The sequence below is a fragment of the Chelon labrosus genome (assembly GCF_963514085.1).
Source record: "Chelon labrosus genome assembly, chromosome: 7".
NCBI classification, from domain to species: domain Eukaryota; kingdom Metazoa; phylum Chordata; class Actinopteri; order Mugiliformes; family Mugilidae; genus Chelon; species Chelon labrosus.
Window position 1 is genome coordinate 19,428,652 of NC_140343.1, and position 26,903 is coordinate 19,455,554.

Here is a 26,903-nt window from a genome sequence, read left to right on the forward strand (position 1 = left end):
AGCCAGTAATTTGGCAGCCCTGTCCAAATCATTTCCATTAGTCCTATTCAGATTCTGGCAGGTGCACATCATTTTAATTTAGCGCCGGCTGAAACTCCCAGCTGCAGGCTAACAGTCGAGTAAAATTTATAACCCTGCATACCATACCACTGATATCTGCATCAACTAAGAGAGCTCAGGGTCTACGTCAGCGCTGCTTTGACAGCAGAATAGAAATGCTTCTTAATGCACTTGGAGACTGTTTTGTCTACCAATAGAATAAATGCAGAATGAAATTTCTTGTTAAGTCTGCCCAGCGAAGGCCTGTCTGAAATCTGTGTGACAGACGCCCAGGTTTTATCTATGAGACTCACCCAGCAGAGAGGAGATAAGGATGATATTCATTTCGCCGAAGGTTGAATGTCCAGAATTAGATGTGCAGCTCCTTTGTTCTTTGAAAAAAGAAAAAAAAAAAAGGCGCGCAAGAAATGATTTTGAGTTTTCCACCGTATCTCAGAGGTCCTGTGTGGTTTTGCAGAGCCTGATTTGTTTCAGAGGCTGTGACACAGAGGATAACAGTATCGCTTAGGAGGAGTTTCAGCTGACTATCACAGCAAACCACAGACAGAGATGGTCATCTTGGTGGAGACATTTCCTTCCTCTGTCAACAAGTTAACAAGTGGACAACAGAATCCAGCTACGACAGAAAGACAGCAGACATGTCACAACATAACTAGTTGACCATCAAAAGTCACTTGTACACTCACTACACGTTTTTCTTGTTTCTCTGCTGCTGTTACTACGGGACCTCACAAAGTTAGAGTGTATTTATTTATTTATTTGCTGTTCTTTCTCAATTGATGCTACTGCTGTGCACTTCCTATCAATGTTGAAACCCAGTCCTGCATTTCCATATTTTTATTTTCTCATTCAGGGTGTTGGTTTCTTTTGTTATCTTCTGTTTGTTCTATTTATATCCTCCTCTTCTCTCCAGTATTTGCTGTCGTGAACGCTCATTCTTTCTCTGGGGAGCATTTCATTTTCTTCAGTGTAATCCAGTCGGCAACAGTCAGATAAAGTTTTAGTAAATTAAATGAGGGGAGTCTCAGCCCACAGTTATTACTCACATTCGTTTTTAGCACAGTCCAGCACCCTGGTCCAAACTGAAATATCTCAACAGTTATGGGATGGCTTGTCAAAATATCTAGTATTGATATCCATGGTGTCCAAAGGATGAATTCTACTGACTTAGAGGATCTCCAGACCTGTCATCATGTGCCACTAGCTGGTTAGTTTTCTGTAGAGCAACAGGAGGGTTTGGGATTAATCCTAATGATTATCCTAATGATTTGGTGATCCATTGGGCATCCGCTAGTCTAGTGCCTCCAGGAGGCTGATATCTGTGCATTTCACTGAATGGCTTTGATTTTGCATTAACTTTTAGTTTGGCTTCACCAAGCTGTGACCCATGGAGTACTTTTCACTCACGTTTCAGTCTGGTCCAGCTCTTTCTGATAGACTCTTATTTTCAGGCAGTTTTTTTCAGATTGTAGATCCTGTAATGTAATCTAAACATATATTCAGGAATGTTTGAATGCACTAAGTGGGTAATTGGTCCTTTTTCTGCTTGAGAGACTAGCAGAGTTTCAATATAAGTGAGTAATGTTATTTAAACTGTGTCTTATGCAGTTACTCTTGATGTATAATAGTCCAATAGTTGGATTGTCAGTGTTTTAATTAATTGCACATTATCAACCCCAGTGCCACTGCTCTTTATTCTGTATTTGCTCCTCCTAAAATTAAATGTGATGAACTGAATCGGATGATTGTGATGAATGTCAGTTTATTTTTCATTAATACTAAAGTAATTGCCTTTAGATCCAAATGTGCTGAACTGTGCTGATAAATGGCAACCCATCAGTTGATGATCACTCTCTTGAGCCAAACTCTTTACAGACATTGGCAACGTCAGGATGTAGCATCCACAGACTCTGTCCATGTTGTTTGTGGCTTAAGGAGAAATCCCTGTGTAGCCATCTAGTGGTTAATTATGGTATTACTACCTGAGCTAAATGACTACAACCAGCTGTTTACAGTGTCTAGTTAGCCTGTTGTTAATTTATCAGCTGAGCAGGTCATCTAAGCCAGGGGTTCCCAAACTTTTCCATGCCAAGGCCCCCCAAACATCGTTAGCTTCTGGTCGGGGACCCCATTTGCAAACCTACAGACAATGCTACAAAATATGTAAGGAAACGTCATCTTTTATAATGTTTTTTCTTACTTTTATTCACTATTCAATAACTATTACATTTGTTTAGCATAAGTGCTGCCTCATATTTTCTGATTTTAGTTGGCCAGGAGTTCTTAGGTTTTTTTTGCAGCAGTGTCCTCCACGACAGGTCTGTTCCTTCGGTCTCTTTCTTGTCAAAACCCGTCCATTTTATGCTAGCTACGTGCTATCTTGAGGGGCAAAGCAGCTTGATAAATGGTGCAAACCGCCAGGTCTACACAGATTATGAGGTCATGAACGATGTTTTGACTGGCAGGGAATCAGAAAGATGAGCATGGCAAATAACATTTAGATATGATATATTATTAATAATTCTGTTTTATGATAATGTTTTAAAACATAATTAGATTATATTTTATAATAATGATTAATAAAATAGTTAGATTATGTTTTATAATAATGGTTAAAAATAATTCGATTATATTTTTTTCATTTTTCTATTTTTTTTTCTTATCTTCCCTCCAATTGTCTGAGGCCCCCCTAGCGGCCCATGGCGGCCCCCCAGGGGGCGGTTTCCTGTGGGCTCCTGTGGCAGAGCCAGAGAAGGTGGATGGGCCCCAAACACAAAAAACACAAAAAAATCTGAAAAGTTTGTGTTTTAGTTGTGTTTTATTTGGATTTCTAACTTGGGAGTGCTCTGTGCTCTTACAGGTAACTACAGCCGCCTCATCATCCTTCAGTGATCCCCGCCTCCTCATCCTCAGCATCCCTCCCTCCGCCTCGCGTCGCTCCAGCATCCAGCCCCTCACCATCCACAGGGTTTCTTCCAGGAAGCGCGTCGGGCAGTCGGATGCTCTGTTGGAATGCCTGGAAGAGAGAGCAGCCTTCCTGTCCGTTTCTGAGAGAGAGAGAGAGAGAGAGGGGGAGAGGGAGAGGGAGAGAGCCAGCGGGGAGGAGGTGGAGGAGGAGAGGAAAGGAAGAGGAGGAGGGGTGGCGATAGTAGCCTACAGAGGAGCAGACATGGCTTCTAAGGAGATCGCTGCCTCTGGTTTCGTGAGTGTGAGCAAGGATATGACAGGTGGGTAAAGGCTGCCGTTTGCTTATTTTGCCGCCCCGCCTCGTCGCGGTCGCACCGGGCGCGTGTGCAGTCGGGCTCGGGATGTTTCCCCTCCGCACGGTTGTTGGAGGCTGCGACCGAACAGACGCATTGGACGACTGTCATCATGAGCTACACCTTTATGTTTGGTCCTGGAGCTTTCCGGGGCGCCCTTCTTTCTTTTTCTCTTTCTCTTCTCAGTGCATGCCAATTAGTTGAGATGCAGATTAATTATTTACGGCTCAGGGAAATATACCTTGCTTGAAGTGTGTTCCTTTGGAGAGGATCAGGTAATAAAAAACACCAGCCTTAGGCCAGAGAGGAAAAGGGGCGTTGTGGAAATAATGGTGTGTACTCGTGGGTCTGATAGCGGTTTGTTTCGAAACAAAAAAAAACTAACACGCCCCTTTCATAGTGAGATTCTTCCCATCGAACCGTGCACCCTCGAGTATTTTTTTTATCTGTTTTTCTGCAGCCTAACCAACCGGAGCGTTACAGGGACTGCTCGTGCGTGCGCGCGTGCGCGTGAAAGTGAAGAGAGGGGTACTGGTAAAGGCAGATGTTCGCCGTATCTTGCCAACAAAAACGCATGAGCTAGACAAACCCAGCAGCGCGACAGAATGCACAAATATTTATGCCTTTTTCTTTTTTTTTTTTTTGGTTTACTCAAACAGCAACAGCTTACACATGTCAAAGTCACATCCTCTGATTCAGTCCCGTGCACGAGCGCAAGGCACGGACACGCGCGCCGACTGCACACACGCTCAGGGTAGCAGGGACTGTGCTGCTGCGTTAATTACTCCTAATGGCTCTATTAGGCGCACTGTGATGATTAATCCAGTGGAACCCCTGCCTCTTCATTCAGTCACCTGCCGGGCGGCCGCACCTCCTCCCGCCCCGCCACTGCTGACTGACAGGAGGAGCACCTGGTGGCCTGCGGACCTGCACAAGGTCACCTGAAAGAGATTTCAATTCCCATCTCTTCTGTGGATGGACTCGTAGGTTGTTGTTAGTTAGTTTAGTTCGGTCCTTTCCTTTCTCTCACAAATGTGGTTTCCAATGATGTAGCAGTCCTGCTTTAAAAAAAAAATAATAAAATAAGCAAAAGTTTAAAATGCAAGTGTCCAATGAAGTACTGCTTAACAAGAACGAGAACAAGAATGAGTCATTAAATGCTATATTGGGATTTTTATTTATTATGCATCCACATATGAACATCCTCGTGTTGTTGTAGGAAATTAACAAGGGCGTACTTTTCTCTATCTGCAAATACTATAGGACAGTTCAGTGGTGTTGCGTGTTCTCCCTGTGCCATCTAGGGCTACGGCTTACTCCCTCATGTAAGATTAACTGGCGATTACAAATTAGCTGCGAATGTGAATGGTTGTTTATCTTTTTGTATTTGCCCTGTGATATACTGATGACCTGTCCAGGGTTTACCTCGCCTCTTGCCCAAAAATGATAGATAATGGACCGAACCACCGATCAGGCACAGCATTATGACCACCTTCCTAATATTGTGTAGGTCTCCCTTGTGCCTCCAAAACAGTTGTGACTCATCAGAGAATGAACATGGGTTTTCTGAGGGTGTCCTGTGGTGTCTGGCAACAGAATGTTGTCAGTGGGGGCCTTTGGGTCCTATGGGTTGAGGGGAGGGGCCTCTGTGGATCATCCCACAGATACTTGATCAGTTTGGGATCTAGTGAATTTGGAGGCCAGGTCAACACCTTGTGCTGTTTTTCATGTTTTTTTAGTTGTTTCTAAACTGTTTTTGTGTGTGTGCCTGTGTCAGGCTGCATCCTGCTGGGGATGGCTGTTGTCATCAAGGAGTGTCATTGCTATGGGGTGGGGGTGCCTGGTCTGGTCTAGGTGGGTGCTACATGTCTAAGTAACATCCAGATGAATGCCAGGTCCAAAAGGTTCCCAGCAGAACACTGAATTTACTTTTCATGTCAGTGATTTTAATGTGAAGCTTGATCTGTGTATATTGATATGCAAATATGTAGCTTAACCTAAAACAGTCAATATGACATGACAGATAAATTCAGTAGAGTGAAAAATCCCATATGCTTAAAATGTGGCAGAGTAGAAATACAGAACTCCGGTGAAACATTGCTTCACAAGGACTCATGCGCTCGAAACATGGAAACACGCCTGCATAAAGAGAAATGCATGCTTCCGTTCCTTTGTGTCTGTATCAATGCCACTGCCAAATCCCACCATCCCAGCTTTAGTATCGATTTCCCCATAAACTCGTCAGCCGGGATGCTGTGCAGCCGCGGTGAATGAGACGCTGGAATCATGTAATTCCTCTCAGTGACTGTATGGTTCTCTGATAGCGTGTTCCCATGCTTCCTCCAGTGCGGCGGGCAGGTCATGCGCTGCACACAAGTCAGGGGTCATGGCACCGGCAAGGGTGATGTTTGACAGGAGCAGTTCTTAGTGAATCACAGATGCTGATGCCCGGATGTGTCATGTTGCTCCTGTGAGGAAGAAAATGACACTGGCCCATGTTCTGAACTGTTTTGATGATACAGTAGCTCTGTGATAACATTGTGGTGAATCCATCACTTTCCCTCTGAGTGCCTTTGTGTTTTGGAGCACAACCTAAAACCCTAGCAGACGTTTTGCTTCATCGGCACAAGCAGGTTATGTAAGTTTGCAGTTTTAAGAGGATTGTAACTTATTTATAAACATTTACTTCAATGGATTATTTGATCATCTGAATGCCACTGCAGCGCAGTTTAAATGGCAAGGATGATCCGTCAGTTATTAGATGAAGATGTGGATGCAGCTGTGTCCACCCAAAGAAGCAGTAATCATTTAAATGACCGGACTCATTCTGTATATTTTCATGTTGTTGCACGGTTACTGCTAAAGTATTCTGTAGTGCTTTCAATTGAAATGCATCGTTTCAGGCTATTCCAGATATATAAAAACCATGTGGTCCTTCAAATAATCCTGCGCAGCGACCAGCTTATTTTATGTCCGTCTGAGTCATAATATTGTGCAATGCAGACATACTGTACACTTGTTTTAATACCAGATAACAGTGTAGCCACAACAAATTCACACTTAACTTTAACTGCGATGAATTACTTCTCTGGTTCCCAGTTTAAAAAAAATGCAAAAATGCATGTTTGGTCCTTTAAAAGACATTAAAAATGTTATGTTTTTTGTCCACAGAAAGCATCAGGAAGATTATTGATAAGCCATCTGTAAAGTTTATTCGTGGCATTAAGCTTGACAGCAAAAACGGCAAAACAGAGGACAGAATCCTGGTAAGTTGCTGCTCCTTTCTCTTCAACGAGCGCTCGCTCTGCTTGAACACCGGGCTGCTGACGAGCACCACAATCCTGCTACGTCGGCAGCCTGATGCATGCGTCATGTGTGTACAGTATCTTTGACACAAGATCGTCGCGATTTAACAGCTCTCTTCTGCGGCTGCTTCCTGACTGCATTACGACTGCCGCCTCTCTTCTGTGAATGCTGTCGGCGGCCCGGTAGTGTGGATGTTAGACAGACGGCATCTGTGGGAGCAGCTCTGGATCCCTCTGTGTCTGCGGGCCCCTCAGTGGAGGCAGTGTGGGGGCTGAGCAGCTCATATCCTTTGATTCCGGGGTGCTTTCATCAGAGAATATGGGACAGAGAAATGAAATCTCTGTTTGACTGCGCGGTGCTCAGCCAGCTATCTGTATAAAATCTGGGGCAATTAGCTCTTACACTGTGAACCAGAACTTAGACCGGACCCTGGATTAATGCCAGTGTTTGCAAAATGCAGTGCATGTGCACGCAAGCACACAGCTCATCCACGGGGGTGACATATACGTACACCAGAGAGCAGGTTTAATTGATTGACTGTTCCTTTAAACCACATGTCTGTATAAGTACAATATAACCCAATTCCCAGATCAGCTGCAGTAGTAGTTTTACACAGTCTGAAAGAGCAGAGAGTCTGTGTTGCCTCGCCTGCTATTCCCCAATAACTGAATGAGCTTGGCAGTGCAGAGCTCAATGAGTGCTTTAATGATTCATCGTGTGGCAAAGATGGGCAGTTAAGAGAGATTCAGCATGTGCAGCGTTTGATATTTAGACACTTTGATATGTCTATCTGCCAGAACCATCATTCCAATAATCTCTTCGCAAGCCATGTGTTATTTACTGGTTCCCCTTTAAAAGCCGAGCTGGTAAGCAAGAGGTCTGTCTCCTGCTGGGTGCATGTGCGGAAAATAGATTGGAGCTTGATCAAACGTTGTGGGTTCGCGCTTGGCAGGGGAAAGAGGTGCCTAAATATGTGATGGTCTTGTGTTCATATTTCATTGGAAGACCGCGGCCGGAAGCGAGGAGCTGGATGCGGTGAAGCTTGTTTGTGGTCTGTGGCGCTTCTCCGTCGCTACAGGTCACGTGAATTTGTCCTGGCGATTTTTACAGAGGCCTCGCCCCAAACTGTCAAACAAAACAAGGTTACAATATCTGTCTGCATAATTACACACCACAATAAGCATCATGTGGAGACTCTCTTTGATGTGGAATAAGGTTGCGCTCTCTCTCTCTCTCTCTCTCTCTCTCTCTCTCTCTCTCTCTCTCTCTCTCTCTCTCTCTCTCTCTCCTGCTGCATCAGCATGATTTACTCCTGTTTACTCAGACCTCTCTTAACTACCATCCGTAACCCAGACTCATCACCGTAATGTGATACAATCTGGTCTTTCTAATCAACTCCTTCAGACACTCTTTGAAGTGAAGCGCAGATTCTCCTCCCTCACTCCCCTCCTCTCCATTTCACATGCACATGTTTGAATTTTGAATGACTACATTTTAGACACCTCACTTGCTGCGTGGGTGTAAGAGGCTGTCGATGTGTGCTTCAGACAGGCCTGTGTCAAGCTCCGCTTCCTTGAAAAAAGAAAAATTGACGATGGAGTGGGAGCGCTGTAATTTAATCACTGCTTTTCGTTAGGGAGAGACACACACCAGGCAGGGTGGGTGTGCTGTGTCCTCGGGGAGTGTTTTAGCGGGGCCATCAGAGAGAATGGAGTAAATGATTGGGAGCGACGGAGCAGAAGAGGAGAAGAAAAAGAGCAGAGGGCAGTACTCAAGGGCTGGTGGAGAGCAGCTAAATGCCAAAGAGTCACTACTCTTTGTTTGCTTTGAATGAGAGAGACAGAGACAGAGACGCTGACTTTTTTAAGGGCGTGTTGGCAAAGAATATAAATTGGCGCGAAGAAGAAGAAGAAGGTGCAGGGGCAGAATCAGGTTCACCCAATAGCTGCATGACACAGATGTTTCCATGCCAAAAATAAGTGGGTTCAGGCACAGAAATGCTACGCGCGCTCGCTCGTGTGGAGATGCACAAATAAGCTCTGGGTTCGCTTTCGCATTCAAGCTCCCATTAACTTTGCATTGAAGTAAAGGAAAAAAATAAGCGTCTCAAACAGCAGATGCCAAATTTGCAGATACAGTTAAGCAGAAGTGGTAATTTGGCATCCTGGCCCACCATGAACAGGATTCCTGTGTTTAGAACAGATACTGCGAGGAGACAGATATCTCTTAGTCTGTGTGGGTTTCACTTGAGGTCTCATGTAAGACATGGGGAGATGCTAAATGACCAAAAGAGATTGCTCACTGAGCCCAAAGGCACATTGTGTGTCTCAAATTAAATATATGAGCCACTTTCATGTTTGCCCACAGCAGAAGTAATGTAATGCTAATGAAATTACAAATCGTATTTGTGAGATTGTGATTTAAATGTTGCAACATGTCGTCATTTCTCAGCCCGTATCACAGGACGTTAATCTATTAATGTAATACAATGTGCCTGTGATATATGGGGCTTTTAGCTGGATCAATACATGAATATTCCACCTCATCATTACCATGGAAATTCCTGGGACTATTTTCTTCACCATGGGGACTGTGACTGTGCAGTGAACTTTTCCACAATCTTGACTCAATTTGCGTTATTTCCTTTTTCAGGTCCTCACAACATGGCGTCTTTATTTCCTGGCACCCAAGATCCCCACTAAGGTACTTCTTACCGCCTTCTCAAATTACTAATCAGATTGAGGCTTTATGTTCATGAAGTCTCAACTTTGTCGACCGTATCTTTGACAACAGGTAGAAACCACGTTCAACTTCTTGGAGATTCGAGCGCTGAATTCTCACCCTGACCACCAGGTGAGTTTTCACATTAATGGTCTACTCAGTGGGCACGTCGCTGTTACAGCTAAGTTGTCTGAACCGTTGTGTAGTGGAGCGGTTACATCACTCCGGCCTTCAAGGCAGCACAAAAGAATTTCACAGAAGCATTTCTCATAACCACAACGATGGTCGGCAGTCTCTTATTATTTTTTCTATTGTTGATGTGATAAAGTGCTTTATCTGCTTTGGGAACTATAGAAACATATTAAAAGTAAGTGTCAGGTAAGCAGAAGGCTATGTTTTTTTGATTTTTTTTGGCATAGCAATCATTGCCTGTCCTCAGCCTTTGCTCGGAAGATAGATAAAACATCTTTTTCCACTGCAGGAACTGAATAAACCGTAGCTGAAAGTGTAGCCATTTCCATCAGTCTTGCTTTTTTCCCACAATTCTTCTACCCCCTGCTTTGAGGGCGAGTTCTTAGATCTAGATTTTGGCTTCGCTCAGGAGGTGGTGCTACGCCCAGGGAATGCAACAGTTGGTTTGCAATGCAGTAAGCACCACAGTGCTTGTAAAACTCATGTATTTAAAATGCTCTGGTTTGTGGGTACGTTTTGGAAAACAAGGAAGACCCTGCGTCACCTCACTGGTTATTAAAGGCTCAAGTCATGGATTTTCCAGACTAAGGATTGTGCCGAGGTGCCCGTGGCCATAAGCTTATGCAGCAGCCTATGTTTTCCCTTCAGAATGAACTAGTTAAGCTCTATTCAGCATTATAAACAGAACTACCATTTATTAAATGGCCTTGTTTTTATATAGCGCTTCTCTACCTATTGGTACTCAAAGCGCACATATAGACACATATACCCATACGCTCACATTCACACACTAGTGCCACGCACTGGGAGCGATTGTGGGTTCAGTGTCTTGCTCAAGGACATTTCAGCATGTGGCACATTCCGGGGGTTGAACCGCTAACCCTCCGGTTCGTTGACAACCCGCTCTACCTGCCCACTGAGCCACAGCCACCACCAAATATACATATAATTGTCAAGCTGATGTAGATCGACATTATATATCAGTGTAACTGTCAACAACTTTAACTCCTCTTCCTGTGAAGCAGTCAGCCCTGCATGCTGTATATATCAACAGATAATGAATGACATTTGAAATATAAGATCCCTCTGTCTTGATGCCACAATCATTTCCCTGCAGTCTCTTACGGTTCCATTTTCTGTGCAGGTCATTATCGACACTGACAAGTCCAGTTACTCCCTGAGGTTTGAGTCGCGGGAACACCTCAATCATGTGGTCAGCCATATTAATTTCGCTCTGTCTCGAATATTCAACAACTCCATTTTTGCGTAAGTGTCTCCGCCTCGCAGGATAACATCTGAATAGATTTAAATTTTTGCGCAGTGGTGGATAATCAGGAGGTTTAAAGCAGAATGACCTTTATTTTGGCAATTATCAAAAGATGAAGTGTCCGTGTTTCTTTCATGTTTGCAGCCCTTCCATCTGTCATTCAGACAGTGACCTTTCTGAGGGCAGCAGGAAGTATTCACCCAGCTCAGAGACTTCAGTGGAAACCCAAAGGGCCTGTGGTAAGAGAGACGTTATCATCAGACGTGAGAATTTGCACACATGCGTATACGTGCCGTCACACACACACACAGAAATACAGGCTCTGGAGGATGCTTGCACAGATACTTCACAAATGGTCCTCCAGATGTTCCTTTTGGTGCTGTCACAGAAATAAAAGACTGATCATTTGAACAAATGTTTCTGGGTGCATTTTTTTTCCCCTTTCTCTCCTGTTATTGCTGAAAGGAGCAGCTGTTCATATTATCTCAGATTCATATTTTTTTTTCTTCTCCCAGGGGGGTTTTCAGAGACCTACGCCGCTCTGTGTGACTATAATGGCATCAGCTGCAAGGAGGAAGTGCAGTGGGTAAGAGCTGTGGGACTGTGCCTGTGTCGCTGTGAGTGCTTTTGAGTGTTACGTACAACGCAGTGCACAAAATTAGGGGGTCACGTACTGCAGAAAAACAGGCTCATGGGTAATGTTGATCCTAGGACGTGGACACCATCTATCACTCCCAGGACAACCGAGAGTTTAACCTGCTGGACTTCAGCCACCTGGAGAGCAGGTGAGGGGCGAAGGATGGGCGAGCACTATTGTTTCCGCAATACTCTGCCTCCTTTCCTCATTGTTGTCTCGTCCAGGGATTTGGCGGTGATTGTGGCATCGATGGCGTACAACACCTGGTTCACTAAACTTTACTGCAAAGACCTGCGCATTGTAAGTACAAACTTCTCTGCTACACACGTCGCTCTGATGAGTCACTGAATGAGGCTTTAAGCTGCAAAACAAATAACGTGTTCTTTTCACATTAGGGGTCAGAGGTCACGGAGCAGGTCCTGCACACGGTCAGCAAATCCTCAAGCCTCGAGGAGATCACTCTGGAGAACGCTGGGTTAAAATCGTAAGTCTTAAACGTTTCACACATCATTATATAATCAGTGTTGCCTTGTACTGACCACAAACTTAGGATGTAGAGCTTTGATGGCATTAACCCACCACTACATGTCTATGTAGATGATTTCCATTTGTTTGTGTTTATGAAAGTGGCCAAACGATGCTCCTATATTGAAGGAATCCATATTTTTGGACAAAAGGTTGTGATAGGCTGGAGGTGGGCAAGGTTGTTTGGAATTCTGGAGGGAGGCCACATATATTCTGCTAGAGAAAGTGAAACCAGCAGCACTGCTGTTGCATTAAGGGAGCTGCGTGTGTATGGAATTATTATCACGGTATAATTGGAAACCGCAAACAAAAGGTTTTGAAACTTTGAAGTTCTGTGCTTGAAAGCTTGAAGTATAATTAAAAAGGCTTTTCAAGTCTGAAAATGTATTTATTATTTTGTATTGTAGTTTTCCTTCTTCACAACTGCAGCACTCTTTTTTTTTTTCTTCTCCAACACGTTTTCACTTTCAAATTTGTCACTGTTGTCACATTGTATTCGCCTAATTTCCAAGTTTGCAATCTCGGATATGGTGATCAAAAACTGCTGCACATTAGGGGTTGAACGACTTCCAATTTTTTAAAGTCGACTAATATGTGGTAAAAGACTAGTCGATGACGTCACACATAAAAACACAGTGGAAAGTCACGCGTTGCAACAATGAAATCTATATCCTTGACCTGAATACATATTGTAGCGTCTCACACAAAAGACGAAGAAAGCTATAACGCCATAAACACCTAAACACTGTCAGTCTGACACTTCTAATATGCGGCTCTCGCAGCGTCAGAAAAAAAAGAAACACGCTCTACAACCACAGGAACATTGTCAACTAACAGAACACAACAGAACTGAACATAAACACATGATCTTATCAATACTGTGCGCTGCCTATAGCCTATGTAAATCAGCACCGTCAGTAGCGTTTAATGGTACTTCACAGCGTGTTGTAAGATAGGATAGTGTAGCTGGGATAATAAAAACATCCTTTTCCATGTATAGCAGCTAAAGGTCTATTCACCATCGTATTGTAGATTTGCAGCCTCCTTCTCTCTGTTACCGCAGGGAGTTTGGTGAAGTTGTTAATTGACTGCTGTTGAGAGTATTAGGACCATACCTCTGTTAGCGTTAGCAGATTCATTTTCAGTTGAGTGTGCATTGCAGTAGTACTTTGTTGTATTTCAGACTGACTTACATATTCTGTATTTCACGGTAGAATGGGCTTCATCTTTAGTGAGGTATTTTCCACACACTTGATAGTTTGCTGCAGTGACTGACTGAGCTCCTCACCTGTCTTCTCTGGCGCGTCTGTGTTGTTACGTGATCTGCGACTAATCAACTTCCTACTTAAAGCGTCGTGGCACAGCAGCAGTAAAGCCGATCAGTCGAGTAGTCAGTACAACCCCTACTGCACATACTGTATATTTTTAGAAAAAAAATTCTGAAACTTGAATTTTGAAAGAGTGAAACTTTATTATTAAACTTTGAAAGATGTATACTTGCGTATTCATATTCCACTGGTCTAGCAGAGCTGACTTTACAGCATCCACTTTTCAGAGATTTGAAAACACAGTCATGAGCTTTTGAGAAACAGAATGAGAGTTTAATTTTACAAAACTTTCTTTACAAAACTTATTACACCATCTATTTGTTTTGGGGCTTGACCCACACTGAGATCGTATTGGTCTAGCTCTGATCCTCGGCTTCAGATCTCCAGATCTGGAACAGTCATATATTAATTTGTGAATTTCCCAGCTTAATCGAAGTGGTAATGGTAAATCATTAGTCCTGATTTAAATGCTTGTCTGTGAAGGGAAGGCTTAGTCCCATTACTGGTGACGTTGACAACATCTTCACACTGTAAGTCAGACAGATGAAAATACCTGAAGACGTCACCTTGGCCTCGCAGAACTTAAGTTGAGAATATTTCAATTAAATAAATGAATCGATTAATGGAAAAATAGGTGATGAATAGTTGTGAAAATATTTAGTTGCAGTCCCTATGTGTCTGTCTGATTCATTTTACAGAGACTTCCCACAGAAGATGTCAGCTGCACTTTCTGAGAACCCCGCTTCTGTCATCCACTCACTCAACTTAGCCCACAACTCACTGGACAACCAAGGTATCACAACACATCAGCTTCTGCTCGGTTGTCTAATTCAATGTCACGGCTCTTAACCTGGAAAAAGAAATCAAGATGTAATGTGGTAAAATATCCTAAGATGCATTTTTTACTCACTCCTATTAGTAAAGCTCTTAATCTTACCTGAATAGGGTCGACTGAATGACAGATTAAACACTGTAATAATGTAACGGGGAGATTTCTGCCATATATACTTTTAAATATATATTTCTAGTTTTTCTACCAAAGGAAAAACCTGATGAGCAGTAAAAGAAAATTGTCCCTCATTTCAAATCTCAGGTCTCTGGTTCCTCAGCATTTATCTCTGAAGCCTGAGCTTCTCAAAGATCATAGGCATTACGTTTAAGTATTTAAGGGTGTTATAATGAACATTTTGTTCATGGTAAACGATTATGGTCTTCTGTCTCTTTTGTGCTTTCTGCAGGTGTGTCCAACTTAATCCAGCAGGTTTGTCGCCTCACCAAGGGACTTCGTCTCCTTAACCTCTCCAAGACTTCACTCACCTCCAAAGGTTTCTATTTTCTATTTCCTTTGTTACTTTGCAAACTATAGGTACAGGCTGATGCTGGTTGCCACCCAGTTTGCAGCTGCCTACCCCTTTCTCTTGGAGAATTTCTAGATTGCGTCGAACACGCGGCCGTTCATTTAAATGCAGGGTGTCGCCAACGGGTGCCGCTTCCTTGACAAAAACACATTTGCACAGTGTTAACAGCTGGAAAAGGATCATCTCAGAGCAGGGTTACAGGCAACTGAATATGAGCTGGAGAAAAAAAAAAACCCAGTGTCAGTTTGTCAGCGCGTTGTGTTACCCGCGCATTGATCCTGCATGCACAACATCGCACACGTCATTATTTCCTAATTCTTTTATGTCATTATTTACAGCCATTTCATTTTTATGCCTGCTCTGTTGAGTGACCAGCCTTTTGCCACTTTCACAGCAAAGAAAAATCTATTTAATGTTTTTAAACTACAGCAGTATGATCACTGCTCCTCCTTGTGGCTAGATGAAGCATTGCACCACGCGTCGCTTTGGAGGCGTTACCAGTCGAGGCAGTATTCATGTCGTTGTGGGTCGATATTATTCCAGCCACGAACAAAGCAGGGATTGATCACGGTCCTGTACTGGCCCTGTCACGGGCCGGCTGGCTATATCTTTATTAAGTAAAATTTTGTCAAGACAGTGTGTTGTGCAGGATTTGCAAGATATTACTTCACAAGTATCAGGAGGACTTTAGCTGATTCAGCTTTCACAGCTTGGGTTACACAGATTATACTCTACGTTTGTGAATTTAAAACTGCCAGAACCCATGACAATATTCCAATGAAGATCTTAAGTCTCGTGTTTTCTCTTGGCTTGGACTCCACATTGACTCATGATGTCTTGTGCTGCCCTGAGGGCAGCCTGCATCCTGCTGCCGTCTCATCTTTCTGTGTACCCAGTGGAGAATTTAAATATTGCATTGAACTTCACTGTTTCCCCATAACATCCACTGATACTGCTTCGAGATATGTATGAATAATGGAGCAACACAAAATGTTTTGAGAGTGTTCTCTCTCTGTTTAATATTTTACTCCCTTTGTCCCGTCTCTCGCTTTTTCTCTTTTTTTCCCTCTGCACTCCCCTTACGCCGCCCCACCTCACCCCTTTGTCTCTCTCTCTCTCTCCCTCTCTCTCTCTCTCTCTCTCAGGTGTGGTGTCTCTCTCTCAGGCTCTGTGCTCCAGCGATGAGTACTCCAACTCCCTCCTGCACCTGGACCTGAGCAAGAACCCTGGGGTCCTCTCGGGAGAGGACGCCTCGGTCAGACAGCACAACCCATCTGGAAACAAAAACACACGCTGCTCCATTTTCACGCCACTTTCCCAGCCTAAAATGACTCTTCTTTTTGTTTTCAGAACTTGTACCTCTTCTTGTCTCAGCCCAACTGCCTGGTCCACTTAGATCTGTCAGGCACAGACTGCTCTGTTGACTCAGTGAGTACATAATGGCTGGGTATGATCAAATGTTTATGTTAAACAGAAATACTTGTCTCCATGCGCGGTCTTCAGCCCAGATTAACTGTTTCCTACCTGTGTTTCACGCAGCTGTTTGGGGCTCTGCTGAGGGGGTGTTGTGCTGATCTCTCCTTTCTCAATCTTTCCAAAAATTCCTTCTCTCACAGGTTAGTCATATCTTTAAGATCACCTATTCAGTAAAGGCAGCTCCAAATCCACAGCTGGGAAGATACCATCCTTATTTCACCTTCCTCTCGCATTACCCGCCCCCCCTCCACTTCTCTCCCCTCTTTCTTTGTCAGTTATTATCTTCGTTTCTTGCTTAGAGGGAAATCAGAAATGAGTTTTATAGGAATCACTGGAACATTGTGTTTCCTCTCTGTGTTTCCCTAAAACCAGAACTCTCAGTGCTGACTGCATAGATAAGACTCATGAATATTTAAGCAGAGCTATCTATCATTTGACCTCACTCGCTTCCCTTTCTCACACCAAAGCAGTATTCATTTGTATTTCTCACTCTGTCATTTCTCCACGCTCGGCTCTGCGCTCGTATTTACTCTGCATGTCAACAGTGCGAACTCCTCTGCAGTGCGTGGCCACTCTCATCCCGTTCCCAGCTCATCGTATTATCTCTTCAGCTTTACATCTTCTCTCTTTGATCCCGTCTTATTTTTATTTTTTTTTCAACCAACAGGAAAGTGAAGGACACGCTGCCGTTGTTCCGTCAGTTCTTCAGCTCGGCCTTCAGCCTCACTCATGTGAGCCTGGCGTCTATGAAGCTGCCCCCTGATGTTCTGAGGTACCTGCATGTCGCCTCTTATTCTCTACCCAGACTGGCTCCCTTTTATCTTAACCCCTCTACAATGAAGGCTGATTGGACGCATATGGAGATGCTCAGCTGTGCCCGCGAGGCTTTTACTGCTCCTTCTCCTTGTGTTTCCTTTGTCAGTCACTTCCCTTCTTCCTGTCTCCGCAGGGCTCTCCTGACGGGGTTAACCTCCAACCCTCATATCAATGACCTTCATCTGGACATCAGTGGCTGTGAGGTAAGCTCATCTTCACATCTGCACTGGAGGTGTTCAAGCACAGTGTTGGCGCCGGAGGTCACTTGTGTTTTCGAAGCGCTCGGAGTCAAGCGCAAGGTCAATGTAGTGGGACAAGAAGCTTGAAATGTCAAAATAGGGTTTGGGGTGTAATTACAGGCGTACAGCTTGAGTAAATTGTGAGGTGGCCTTTACAGAGAGCTGGATTCATTAAAATAGTAGTGCATCTGCCAGACAAGCGTGACATTGACTGCTGAAAAACAAGTTCAAGTTAAATGGTCCGTTCGGTTTTTCTTCTTTTTCCCGTCCAGAATGCGGGGAATTCATTGATGTGTTTTCTCCACTTGGGTTTAACAGCGTCCTAAAATGATTTTAGCCATGCTTAACTCACCGACCAGTAACTATTCAGATCATTTACTTAATGGTGCTATAATCAATATGTTTACACTGACAAGGGATCAGATGACTGTATGTAATGGGAAACTTTTGATTGCAATCCCACAGTGAATTATTATGTGCCCAGCTGACAAAGTTAGCTACTAGCGAAGATATTTGAGAACTTAGCAGATAAAGATTCAGATCTTTTAATCCAAGTGTCCGTGTCAAACATACGGCCCGGGGGCCAAAACCGGCCCGCCAGAGGGTCTAATCTGGCCCGTGGGATGAATTTGTGAAGTGTAAAAATTACATTGAAGACATTAACTGCAATTTCTCCAATAAAAATAATTGCTCTTCCAAGGGTTCACACAGATTTTGTAAGAGTTGTGGACATAACAACTGAGCCCTACAAGTAAACAGAAATTGCACTTATTTTTCTTAAGAAATGTCCAGTTGTAAAACAAAGGGAAACATTTGGGGTTGTTGTTATTTATAGGTAAATACGCTATTGTGTTATTGGTCCGGCCCCCTTGACATCAAACTGGGCTGTATGTGGCCCCTGAACTAAAATGAGTTTGACACCCCTGCTTTAATCCTTCCTTCATGAAAAACAGAGCAAAAGGAAGAAGGAGAATGTTAGACATCCTGTGGTGGCCAGAAACAGGATCCTGTCACTCTGTATTTACTGGCAGGTAGTTTGCTAACCGACTGATAATGAATGCCTGTTACATCAGTTAGCACCCATTATAAGTACATGCATTTATTTATAAATATTTTCAGTGAGCTTCAGCTCCACTATAACCTTTTAATTTAAGTTGCAGATTACACTGTTGAACGTTGGACAGGTTACATTATATCAAGCTGGTTCCGCAATCTTGGTTTTAACAGCTCTTTCTAAATTTCTCAGCGAGTGTAATTTGCTAACACATATAAAGGAGCGTGTAGTGTAAAGTGTTTTCCCTGCCACTGAGCAGAACCGCTGCAGATCACAAGCAAAGTAAAGCTTGCAGCGCAACAAATGTCAGACTGCTTGCAGAGACATAAAGAAGGCATCCATAAATTTGCCCCATTGTGGAAAAATAGAACAATTCCCCAAAGACAGAAGCTAAAATGACTCTGATTCATGTCTGTGCACATGTTGGTTTTCCCTCCTGTCTCTCTCTCCCAGCTAAGGTCGGCAGGAGCTGCTGTAATCCAGGAACTCTTCCCCAGAGTCTCCTCCATCGCTACTCTGGACATCTCTGACAACGGTACCGTGGCACACTGCAACACACCCCACAGTGACCTTGACTTTTTGTCCCAGTGAAGAAGAGGTTTGAACGGGCTGCTAATGGATCATGCCATGTTGAGCTTTGTGTGTGTGTGTGCTGACAGGCCTCGACGGAGATCTGCTCACAGTACTGCCGGCCCTCTCCAGGCACCCCTCCCTCAGACACCTTCATCTGGGCAAGAACTTCAATATCAAAAACAGGTGCAGCCGTGGCTCTGTGTCACGCTTTACTGCAGTTATTTATGGACACACTATGTCTGCGTGTGTGTGTGTTTGAATACGAGCTGCATATGCCAGCTTGAATACACACATCTGTGATTTTACTTATATTTTCATAAGCGGGTGCTGCTAGCAGCAGGGAATGACTCGCACCAACTCATTCAGCCTCGTCTCTGTGCATTTCTCCGCGGTTTGTGTCTGCAGGGTTCTGGATGAAGTGTTGCAGAAGCTTGTACAACTCATCCAAGAGGAGGACTGTGTGAGTTATTAAAATATTTTTACGAAAACATACTGCGCGAGGCTAATTTAACAGATTGATGACAAAAACTCTCAACAAAAATGTATTGGTTCAGCTGTGCAGACACGTAATAATGCATCATATTCTGAAAGGAAACAAAACATATTTCCCTTTTCGGCGAGAGGACATTTAAGACAGCTAATCATTTATTAAAAAGACAAGCTATGTCCAGATGAAGTATCATCATCTTCGTTACGCTTAAAATCCCGCACAGATTTCTGCGCGCATCATTTTTGCATTATGTTGCTCTGGAGACGTGTCACTGGCTCATGAATTATTGCTGTCGCCCTGTTAACATTGTGGGCACAGTGTCGATATCACCACACACACACACACACACACTGTAAATAATTCACGCACACAGCATCTGAAGTCATGCAAGTGAGTTGTGACATCACTGTGCAGTAAATCACCACTGCATTATATCCTCTTGACTTCCCCCTCTTCTCTTTCCTTTGCACAGCCATCTCAGTTTCTTTTAGCCTCATTTATTTCTAAACTCTCCCCAACACACACACACACATTTACTCACACGATTTTATTTTTGCCTCTGCAGGTCCTGCAGTCCCTGTCCCTGTCCGACTCACGCCTGCGCTCTCGGGGCACCGTACTTGTCAACGCCCTGGGCAGCAACACCTGCCTGAGAAAAGTGGACCTGAGCGGGAACAACATGGACGACATCGGAGCCAAGATGCTGAGCAAAGCGCTGCAGATCAACACCACGCTCAGGTGAAGGGAAGAACGCGGGGATTGGGTTGTTTCTGTGTTTAATGCAGGGTTTGCAGCGGCTTGTGCACAGTATGGATGTTTGTATTCTGTGCCCTGCAGGAGTGTGACATGGGATCGCAACAACACCTCCGCAGCAGGATTTCTCGACGTGGCCCGAGCGCTCGAACAGTAAGAGCATTAAAAAGTCATCAGCGTGTATTATCTCTACATGTGCGCTGGAATCTGCTGAGTAAATAAGAGGATATATTCATCTTCTGGAAGAATGGATTTCAACAAACCGTACCGTATCTTTTTTTAGAACATTTAACCAACGTGAGCTGAGCAAATTGCTGCTTTCCACTTCGCTATCTTAAATGGTCCAGATTTACCTTGAGGCTAAGAATGACATGGTTGCAAGGATCAAAGTGTTACTCACTCATCATATGGCACTGGGAGAATATTTTGGGATGAGCTCTGTCCGGTGGGAATATTAACCTTAACTAACCCTGGAATCTGTAACCCACTTTACTTTCTCTTTTTAGTCTGGTACTGTCTCCTTCAATAACTCGACCCTTCCTCTGTTCTTCCCTCCCCTTCTTCTCTCTCCTCTCTCAGTAATTTCACCTTGCAGTACATGCCTCTACCCTTAAGTGATATCAGCCAGGCTTACCGCAGCGCCCCCGAGAGGACAGAGCAGGCACTGACCAAGGTTGGCATTGGAGACCAGCCATTGTTAAAGCCATTGTTAAGAACAGGGGATTTGATGTTTCAACAGAACATCCTCATTTTGCATCTTCACATTTTACCTCCCCCCCATTTGCATTTGAGGCATTAAATCATCATCATTAATTAATGTTGTTGACAGAGAGACTGTATCCATGGTAATAGACAAAAGAGGCAGCAAACATGAAGACATTTATCTGTTAGTCAAAGGCCACATACCCTAACTTTGTGAGATGAGGTAGACTGACAGCGATTGGAAGATCAGTGCAGTCTCAATGCATATATACACTATATTACCAAAAGTATTCGCTCACCCATTCAAATGATCAGAATCAGGTGTTCTAATCACTTGGCCTGGCCCCAGGTGTATAAATTCAAGCACTCAGGCATGCAGACTGTGAAACAAGACATTTGTGAAAGAATGGGCCGCTCTCAGGAGCTCAGTGAATTCCAGCGTGGAACTGTCATAGGATGCCACTTGTGCAACAAATCCAGTCGTGAAATTTCCTCGCTCCTAAATATTCCACAGTCAACTGTCAGCTCTATTATAACAAAATGGAAGCGTTTGGGAAAAACAGCAACTCAGCCACGAAGTGGTAGGCCACGTAAAGTGACGGAGAGGGGTCAGCGGATGCTGAAGCGCATAGTGCAAAGAGGTCGCCGACTTTCTGCACAGTCAATTGCTACAGAGCTACAAACTTCATGTGACCTTCAGATTAGCCCAAGTACAGTACGCAGAGAGCTTCATGGAATGGGTTTCCATGGCCGAGCAGCTGCAGCCAAGCCACACATCACCAAGTGCAATGCAAGGCGTCGGATGCAATGGTGTAAAGCACGCCGCCACTGGCCTCTAGAGCAGTGGAGACGCGTTCTCTGGAGTGATGAATCACGCTTTACCATCTGGCAATCTGATGGACGAGTCTGGGTTTGGAGGTTGCCAGGAGAACGGTACATTTCAGATTGCATTGTGCCAACTGTGAAATTTGGTGGAGGAGGAATTATGGTATGGGGTTGTTTTTCAGGAGCTGGGCTTGGCCCCTTAGTTCCAGTGAAAGGAACATTGAATGCTTCAGGATACCAAAACATTTTGGACAATTCCATGCTCCCAACCTTGTGGGAACAGTTTGGAGCGGGCCCCTTCCTCTTCCAACATGACTGTGCACCAGTGCACAAAGCAAGGTCCATAAAGACGTGGATGACAGAGTCTGGTGTGGATGAACTTGACTGGCCTGCACAGAGTCCTGACCTGAACCCGATAGAACACCTTTGGGATGAATTAGAGCGGAGACTGAGAGCCAGGCCTTCTCGACCAACATCAGTGTGTGACCTCACCAATGCGCTTTTGGAAGAATGGTCAAAAATTCCTATAAACACTCTCCTCAACCTTGTGGACAGTCTTCCCAGAAGAGTTGAAGCTGTAATAGCTGCAAAAGGTGGACCGACATCATATTGAATTCTATGAGTTAGGAATGGGATGGCACTTCAGTTCATAGAATGAGTAAAGGCAGGTGAGCGAATACTTTTGGTAATATAGTGTATATATTATATATGTATATATGAACGCGTTTTCTTCAAACACTCGTCTGGGTTTGCATGCCTTTCACAATAATTTCATTCATTCCTTCACTTAATTCTTGAGGAATGGAAACTGAAAACAACATCAGGACAGTAGCTGCCAGAGGATATTCATATACTTGGCTTTAGGTAAAGATCCTGCACTTTTACACTGTTGTTAACGCATACATTAATGAAAATGAAAAAACATCTTGTGATTGTTAATTATTGCTGTCTGTGTGTGGGCAACCTAACATGATGAGAGGAAGCTATCATACTGTGGGTAATACAACACATGGTCTTTGCGATCCACCAATCCTCTATGTTTGTTTTATTTTCTTTAAATTCAACATCACTTTCAAACCTTAATTTCCTAGGGCTTTTAAGAGACCCCTGAATTTGAGCTTAGGAAGTATCCTGTGATCATCTTTGCCTTACAATGCTTTTGAGAACTGGGGCTCAGAGCTATAAAATGCCACAGCTTCCTCTTCTCTGCTCATTGCACCTTGTTCCATGTATCTTTTTCACCATCAACCCATACTGTTTGTTTGTGGTCCTCGTATTTTCGCGGCTGCTCTATAATCGAGGCTGTCCTCTGCTGCTCTGCTGCACAGATCCAGCGTGCTCTGGTGAGGAACAACCAGACCCAGCGCTTCTCTCAGAGACAGGCTCTGCGGCTGCACCAAGGCCTAGTCACCAGCACTGCCGAACAGGTATCGCTAGTCTGTGATGCGCTCCCCTCCGTGTATGTTTTATGAGTGTTTGCGCTCCCAAAACTCCCCGGCCTGTCTGTTTCCAAGGTGATGGAGCGCCTCTGCGTGCGCGTCCAGCAGCAGGTGTGTCTGTTACGAGGCATCGGAGAGATGGAGGAGATTCAAGCTGCCAAACAAGTGCTAAAAGAGGCCAGGAACTCTCGCGCTGTGAGTGGTGGTAAATTCATGATAGTACTTTCTACATTACTGTCAGACTGAATTTGAATGAATTCCATCTCTGTGGTGTTCAAAGCTCTACCCTTCACTGTGTGAGCTGGCTCATGTGCTGTCTGTGGACGGGCCGGTGCGGCAGAGGCTGGACTCTCTGGCTGGTGAACTTGCCAAAGCCGCAGACAAGGAGCTGCAGGTAGATCTTACAGCCTCTTTTCACACCGTCATCCATAACAGATGACAGGGTTACTGATAACCGCCATCCATTGCAGGTGATCGTCGACTCAATGGTGTCTCTCTGTCGCGAGCTCTGTCCTTTATCTTCTTCTGCAGCAGAGAGATTAAGTCCTCCTCTCTCATCTGTTTCTGAGCGCGTGTCCATCCCTCGCTCCGCCATCCGTACTGCCCTCATGGAAAGAGCAGCGCAGGACATTCACAGAGCTTTGGAGTAAGAAGGAGGGATGAAGCAGCAGCGATAAGTCTGAATTTGATAAACGCAGAATATTGATTTGTTCTCACTTTTACCAAGCCTCTTCCCGTCTGTCTCTCCCTTTCCTCTAACCCAATCTTCTGCAGGGAAGTGAAGCTGTCAGTGGTTTCCTATCTCACCAACTCCATCGTGGACCAAATCCTGCAGGAGCTCTACGCCACCCATAAGGCGCTGGTAAACACAAAGCACTTACTGTAGAAGTGTGTGAAAGAGACACAAATTGAGTTAACGAGTGTGAGTCAAAAGGTTTGAGTGCGCCGTCTGTTTCAGACCGGCCAGGTGTCTCATTTTAAATGCTGGGAGGGGACGTGTGAAGACGGGACCGGCTGGAGGTTTAACAGACACAGAGACTCTCTGGACATCACAGACGAAGACCTCGGCACCAGCATAGTGAGTGCGAACATATCGACCTGTATTTTCCGTTTACCTGCTTCTTAGCACAACACTTATACTGTAGGTTAACATCAGCACATTACTTAAGAACAGGGCCTTTAAGCGGTTTCATGGCATATCCAGTTAACAGTCAATTCAAACAGTTTAACTCACAGTGATCTGTTTCTGTAGTTTTTGCCTGTAGCTGTCTCTGTGTGATGATTTTCTTGCTATCAGACAAAATTATTTTAAACGGGATTTATCTCTTCAGCAATTCCTTGCCAGTAAGAAAAATGAAGACCGGCCTTGAAGTGGGAAACTAGTCTGCCTCCAGTATTTGTTTTGTGTCTGAGAAGCCCTTTGTAATTCTGCAGACACAAAGTATCTTATTATTCTAGCAACTCTCATCAGGACCCCGAGGTAGAGAGACATTCTCATGTATTCTTCCAGTCTCCCTAAAGTTATCTTCAGGGCTGATTCTGACTTGGAAAGCTGAATCGTGTCTGGAATTTGTATTCTGTTGTGTGATATTAGATATTATATCATGTGTGCATCATTTAACATGTTCATTAAATAAGGTTCACGCTCCCTTTGGTTGTTTGCTACATCATTAAACTTGAGTGCTGCAACCAAATAAATAGACGATGGTTCATTTTTGATAAAACTTGCTGGCAGGAGAGTGAGTTTTCCTCTGGGTTTTGATATTTGAAAGTTTAAACTGATGGATTGACAGTAACACTACAAAGGTCAACAATTTTTAGAGGCTCCTCTTTTGGAGACGCTTTAACAATACGAGAGTTGATGATTGATTGATTGATTGTCAGTTCTGTTGTGTTTCGTTAAAGTTTGATTGGTCTAAGTTTAAGTCTCATACTGTCGTCCATTCTTCTAAATAGTTAAACTTATTTGCACACAGGGTATATTCATTTCGTTAAATTTTTCCATTTTCCAAACATCTGCTGTTTCTAAATTAGCTCATTACAATAAATTACAACTACAGAGAAGCTTATATATCCATACACACCGACAAGCCACAACATTAAAACCTGCCTGATCCACAGAGGACCCTCCCCTCAACCCATAGGACCCAAAGGCCCCCACTAACAACATTCTGTTGCCAGACACCACAGAACACCCTCAGAAGGCCCATGTCCATTCTCTGATGAGTCACAACTATTTTGGAGGCACAAGGGAGACCAACACAATATTAGGATAATAATGTTATGCCTGATCAATGTATTTCTACCTGTGCAATTATCCTTCATCTCTCATAGACCTCAACCTAAATATTATTTGAATGTTTTTAATATGTCTGCAAGATAAAGAGGCTGAATGAAAATGAAAAAATAGAATACAGTAAATCTCTGTTGACACACTAAAAGAGCAGCTCAATATTTACAAGACAGGAGGCAGTAAATTGTTTCCCTGACATTATCTCAAGGATCTTCCATATGCCCACCTTTGCATCTCAATCAGTTTAGTCTTTACCCCCTTGTGTACCTCTACTCTCGGTGTCTCCTCTAAAACTTGAAAGCACACATTTTTGTTTTAAAGCTTTTAAAATGTCAACATACTTGTTTATCTCCCTCGACACCTTTGTATGTCGCTGATTAACACAGCTAATATTGTTCATTGTATTCATGTGTCCAGTGTCCAGTTTCCAGTTTGGACGGTCTTTACACAACCTAGCGTTATTTAACTAGTAACGATTTGTGTCCAGGTTTGGCATCTGTTTTAAACTAGAGAAATTACTTACTATTAACATTGCTAACATATTTTGTGGCATCCCTCATGGATCCATCTTAGATCCCTTTCCTTTCCTTTCTTATTTAAATTATTTTTGGTATATTTCCTCCTGACATTACATGAATGTCACCATGCCATATCTTTCAGTAAATCCAAAAATAAAAGTTTAAAGGTATTTATGGACTGTCCTAAAGATATCTGATCAGGTCACTGTGATCCCAGACTCCTACCAGCACTATAACTAACAGGACTATATAGCTACAGCCATACTGGCAGCTTTGTGAAGCTGTTCCCTAACATGTTCCTAATGACAATGCTATCATGTTGATGTGTAACAAAAATAATTTTGACCATATTTTGCATTTTTTTTTATTTCACACTAAACACTTGATGATGGGAATTTCATTAGTTTTGCAATTACTATATCCCAGCCTGTATTTACATGTTTAATATTTAAACCTTTGCTTGAAATGAGTGCAGCACTTTATTCGGCATGTATTGTTGTTATCTAAAATATGCACTTTGATTTGACAAAACAACACTCACAAAAGCATTGATTGTCCTTAAGGAGACTAGTATAATTTGTGTTTTGTTGTTCTTGTTTCTGCATGTGTGTCTTACTTTAATTCTATCCCTGTAGCCTTGAAACAACTTTGTGTTTCTTTATTTTTTTCTCCCAGGACACAATAGCCATTAAGAAACGGAGCTCAAGAACAAGACGAATACGACCCGTCTCCACCAGGCTGAGTGAGTACTGCTGTACATCCTCTTATCCTTCTCTTTCCAGTCTAGCTCTGACCCCATCCTGTCTCTCCCGGAGCTCCATTAGTGTGTTTTCTGTTGAGTCTTTTTTTTTTCCATTTTCTCATCTCTTCATCTGAGCAGTCTGTTAATGGCTGCTTTAATCCAGCCTGAGCCAAGTCTGAGCCAGTATATCTCAAAGCGGTCGCCAATTGTTTTAAATCTGCCCGCTTTGAAGCAGCAGAGATGCCGGCTCTCTGTAATTCCTCCATCCTGTCGGCCTCCTTGACAGCCCCTACCAGTTTCTTGTCCTCACATACCCAATAATCCTTCTG

At 43.6% G+C, this 26,903-nt stretch overlaps 1 protein-coding gene across 1 annotated transcript in view; it reads left to right on the forward strand.

The window, feature by feature from the left end:
* Window positions 1–3,229: 3,229 nt before the first annotated feature.
* LOC311490601 (capping protein, Arp2/3 and myosin-I linker protein 3-like) overlaps window positions 3,230–26,903 on the forward strand; it is a gene marked incomplete at both ends in the record, with an annotated part of 30,582 nt that continues 6,908 nt past the window's right edge. The window contains 30 exons of the mRNA XM_084548181.1: window positions 3,230–3,287; window positions 6,492–6,586; window positions 9,279–9,329; window positions 9,420–9,479; window positions 10,684–10,805; window positions 10,951–11,045; window positions 11,322–11,392; window positions 11,518–11,591; window positions 11,668–11,743; window positions 11,839–11,927; window positions 13,995–14,089; window positions 14,535–14,621; window positions 15,800–15,909; window positions 16,005–16,082; window positions 16,194–16,270; window positions 16,798–16,902; window positions 17,080–17,149; window positions 18,693–18,774; window positions 18,899–18,995; window positions 19,218–19,272; window positions 19,868–20,040; window positions 20,140–20,208; window positions 20,635–20,728; window positions 22,911–23,009; window positions 23,097–23,216; window positions 23,302–23,415; window positions 23,492–23,667; window positions 23,796–23,883; window positions 23,980–24,099; window positions 26,508–26,574. Of these exons, the coding sequence (XP_084404307.1) occupies window positions 3,230–3,287; window positions 6,492–6,586; window positions 9,279–9,329; window positions 9,420–9,479; window positions 10,684–10,805; window positions 10,951–11,045; window positions 11,322–11,392; window positions 11,518–11,591; window positions 11,668–11,743; window positions 11,839–11,927; window positions 13,995–14,089; window positions 14,535–14,621; window positions 15,800–15,909; window positions 16,005–16,082; window positions 16,194–16,270; window positions 16,798–16,902; window positions 17,080–17,149; window positions 18,693–18,774; window positions 18,899–18,995; window positions 19,218–19,272; window positions 19,868–20,040; window positions 20,140–20,208; window positions 20,635–20,728; window positions 22,911–23,009; window positions 23,097–23,216; window positions 23,302–23,415; window positions 23,492–23,667; window positions 23,796–23,883; window positions 23,980–24,099; window positions 26,508–26,574 (2,767 nt within the window). The remainder of the gene's footprint in view (window positions 3,288–6,491; window positions 6,587–9,278; window positions 9,330–9,419; window positions 9,480–10,683; window positions 10,806–10,950; window positions 11,046–11,321; window positions 11,393–11,517; window positions 11,592–11,667; window positions 11,744–11,838; window positions 11,928–13,994; window positions 14,090–14,534; window positions 14,622–15,799; window positions 15,910–16,004; window positions 16,083–16,193; window positions 16,271–16,797; window positions 16,903–17,079; window positions 17,150–18,692; window positions 18,775–18,898; window positions 18,996–19,217; window positions 19,273–19,867; window positions 20,041–20,139; window positions 20,209–20,634; window positions 20,729–22,910; window positions 23,010–23,096; window positions 23,217–23,301; window positions 23,416–23,491; window positions 23,668–23,795; window positions 23,884–23,979; window positions 24,100–26,507; window positions 26,575–26,903) is intronic.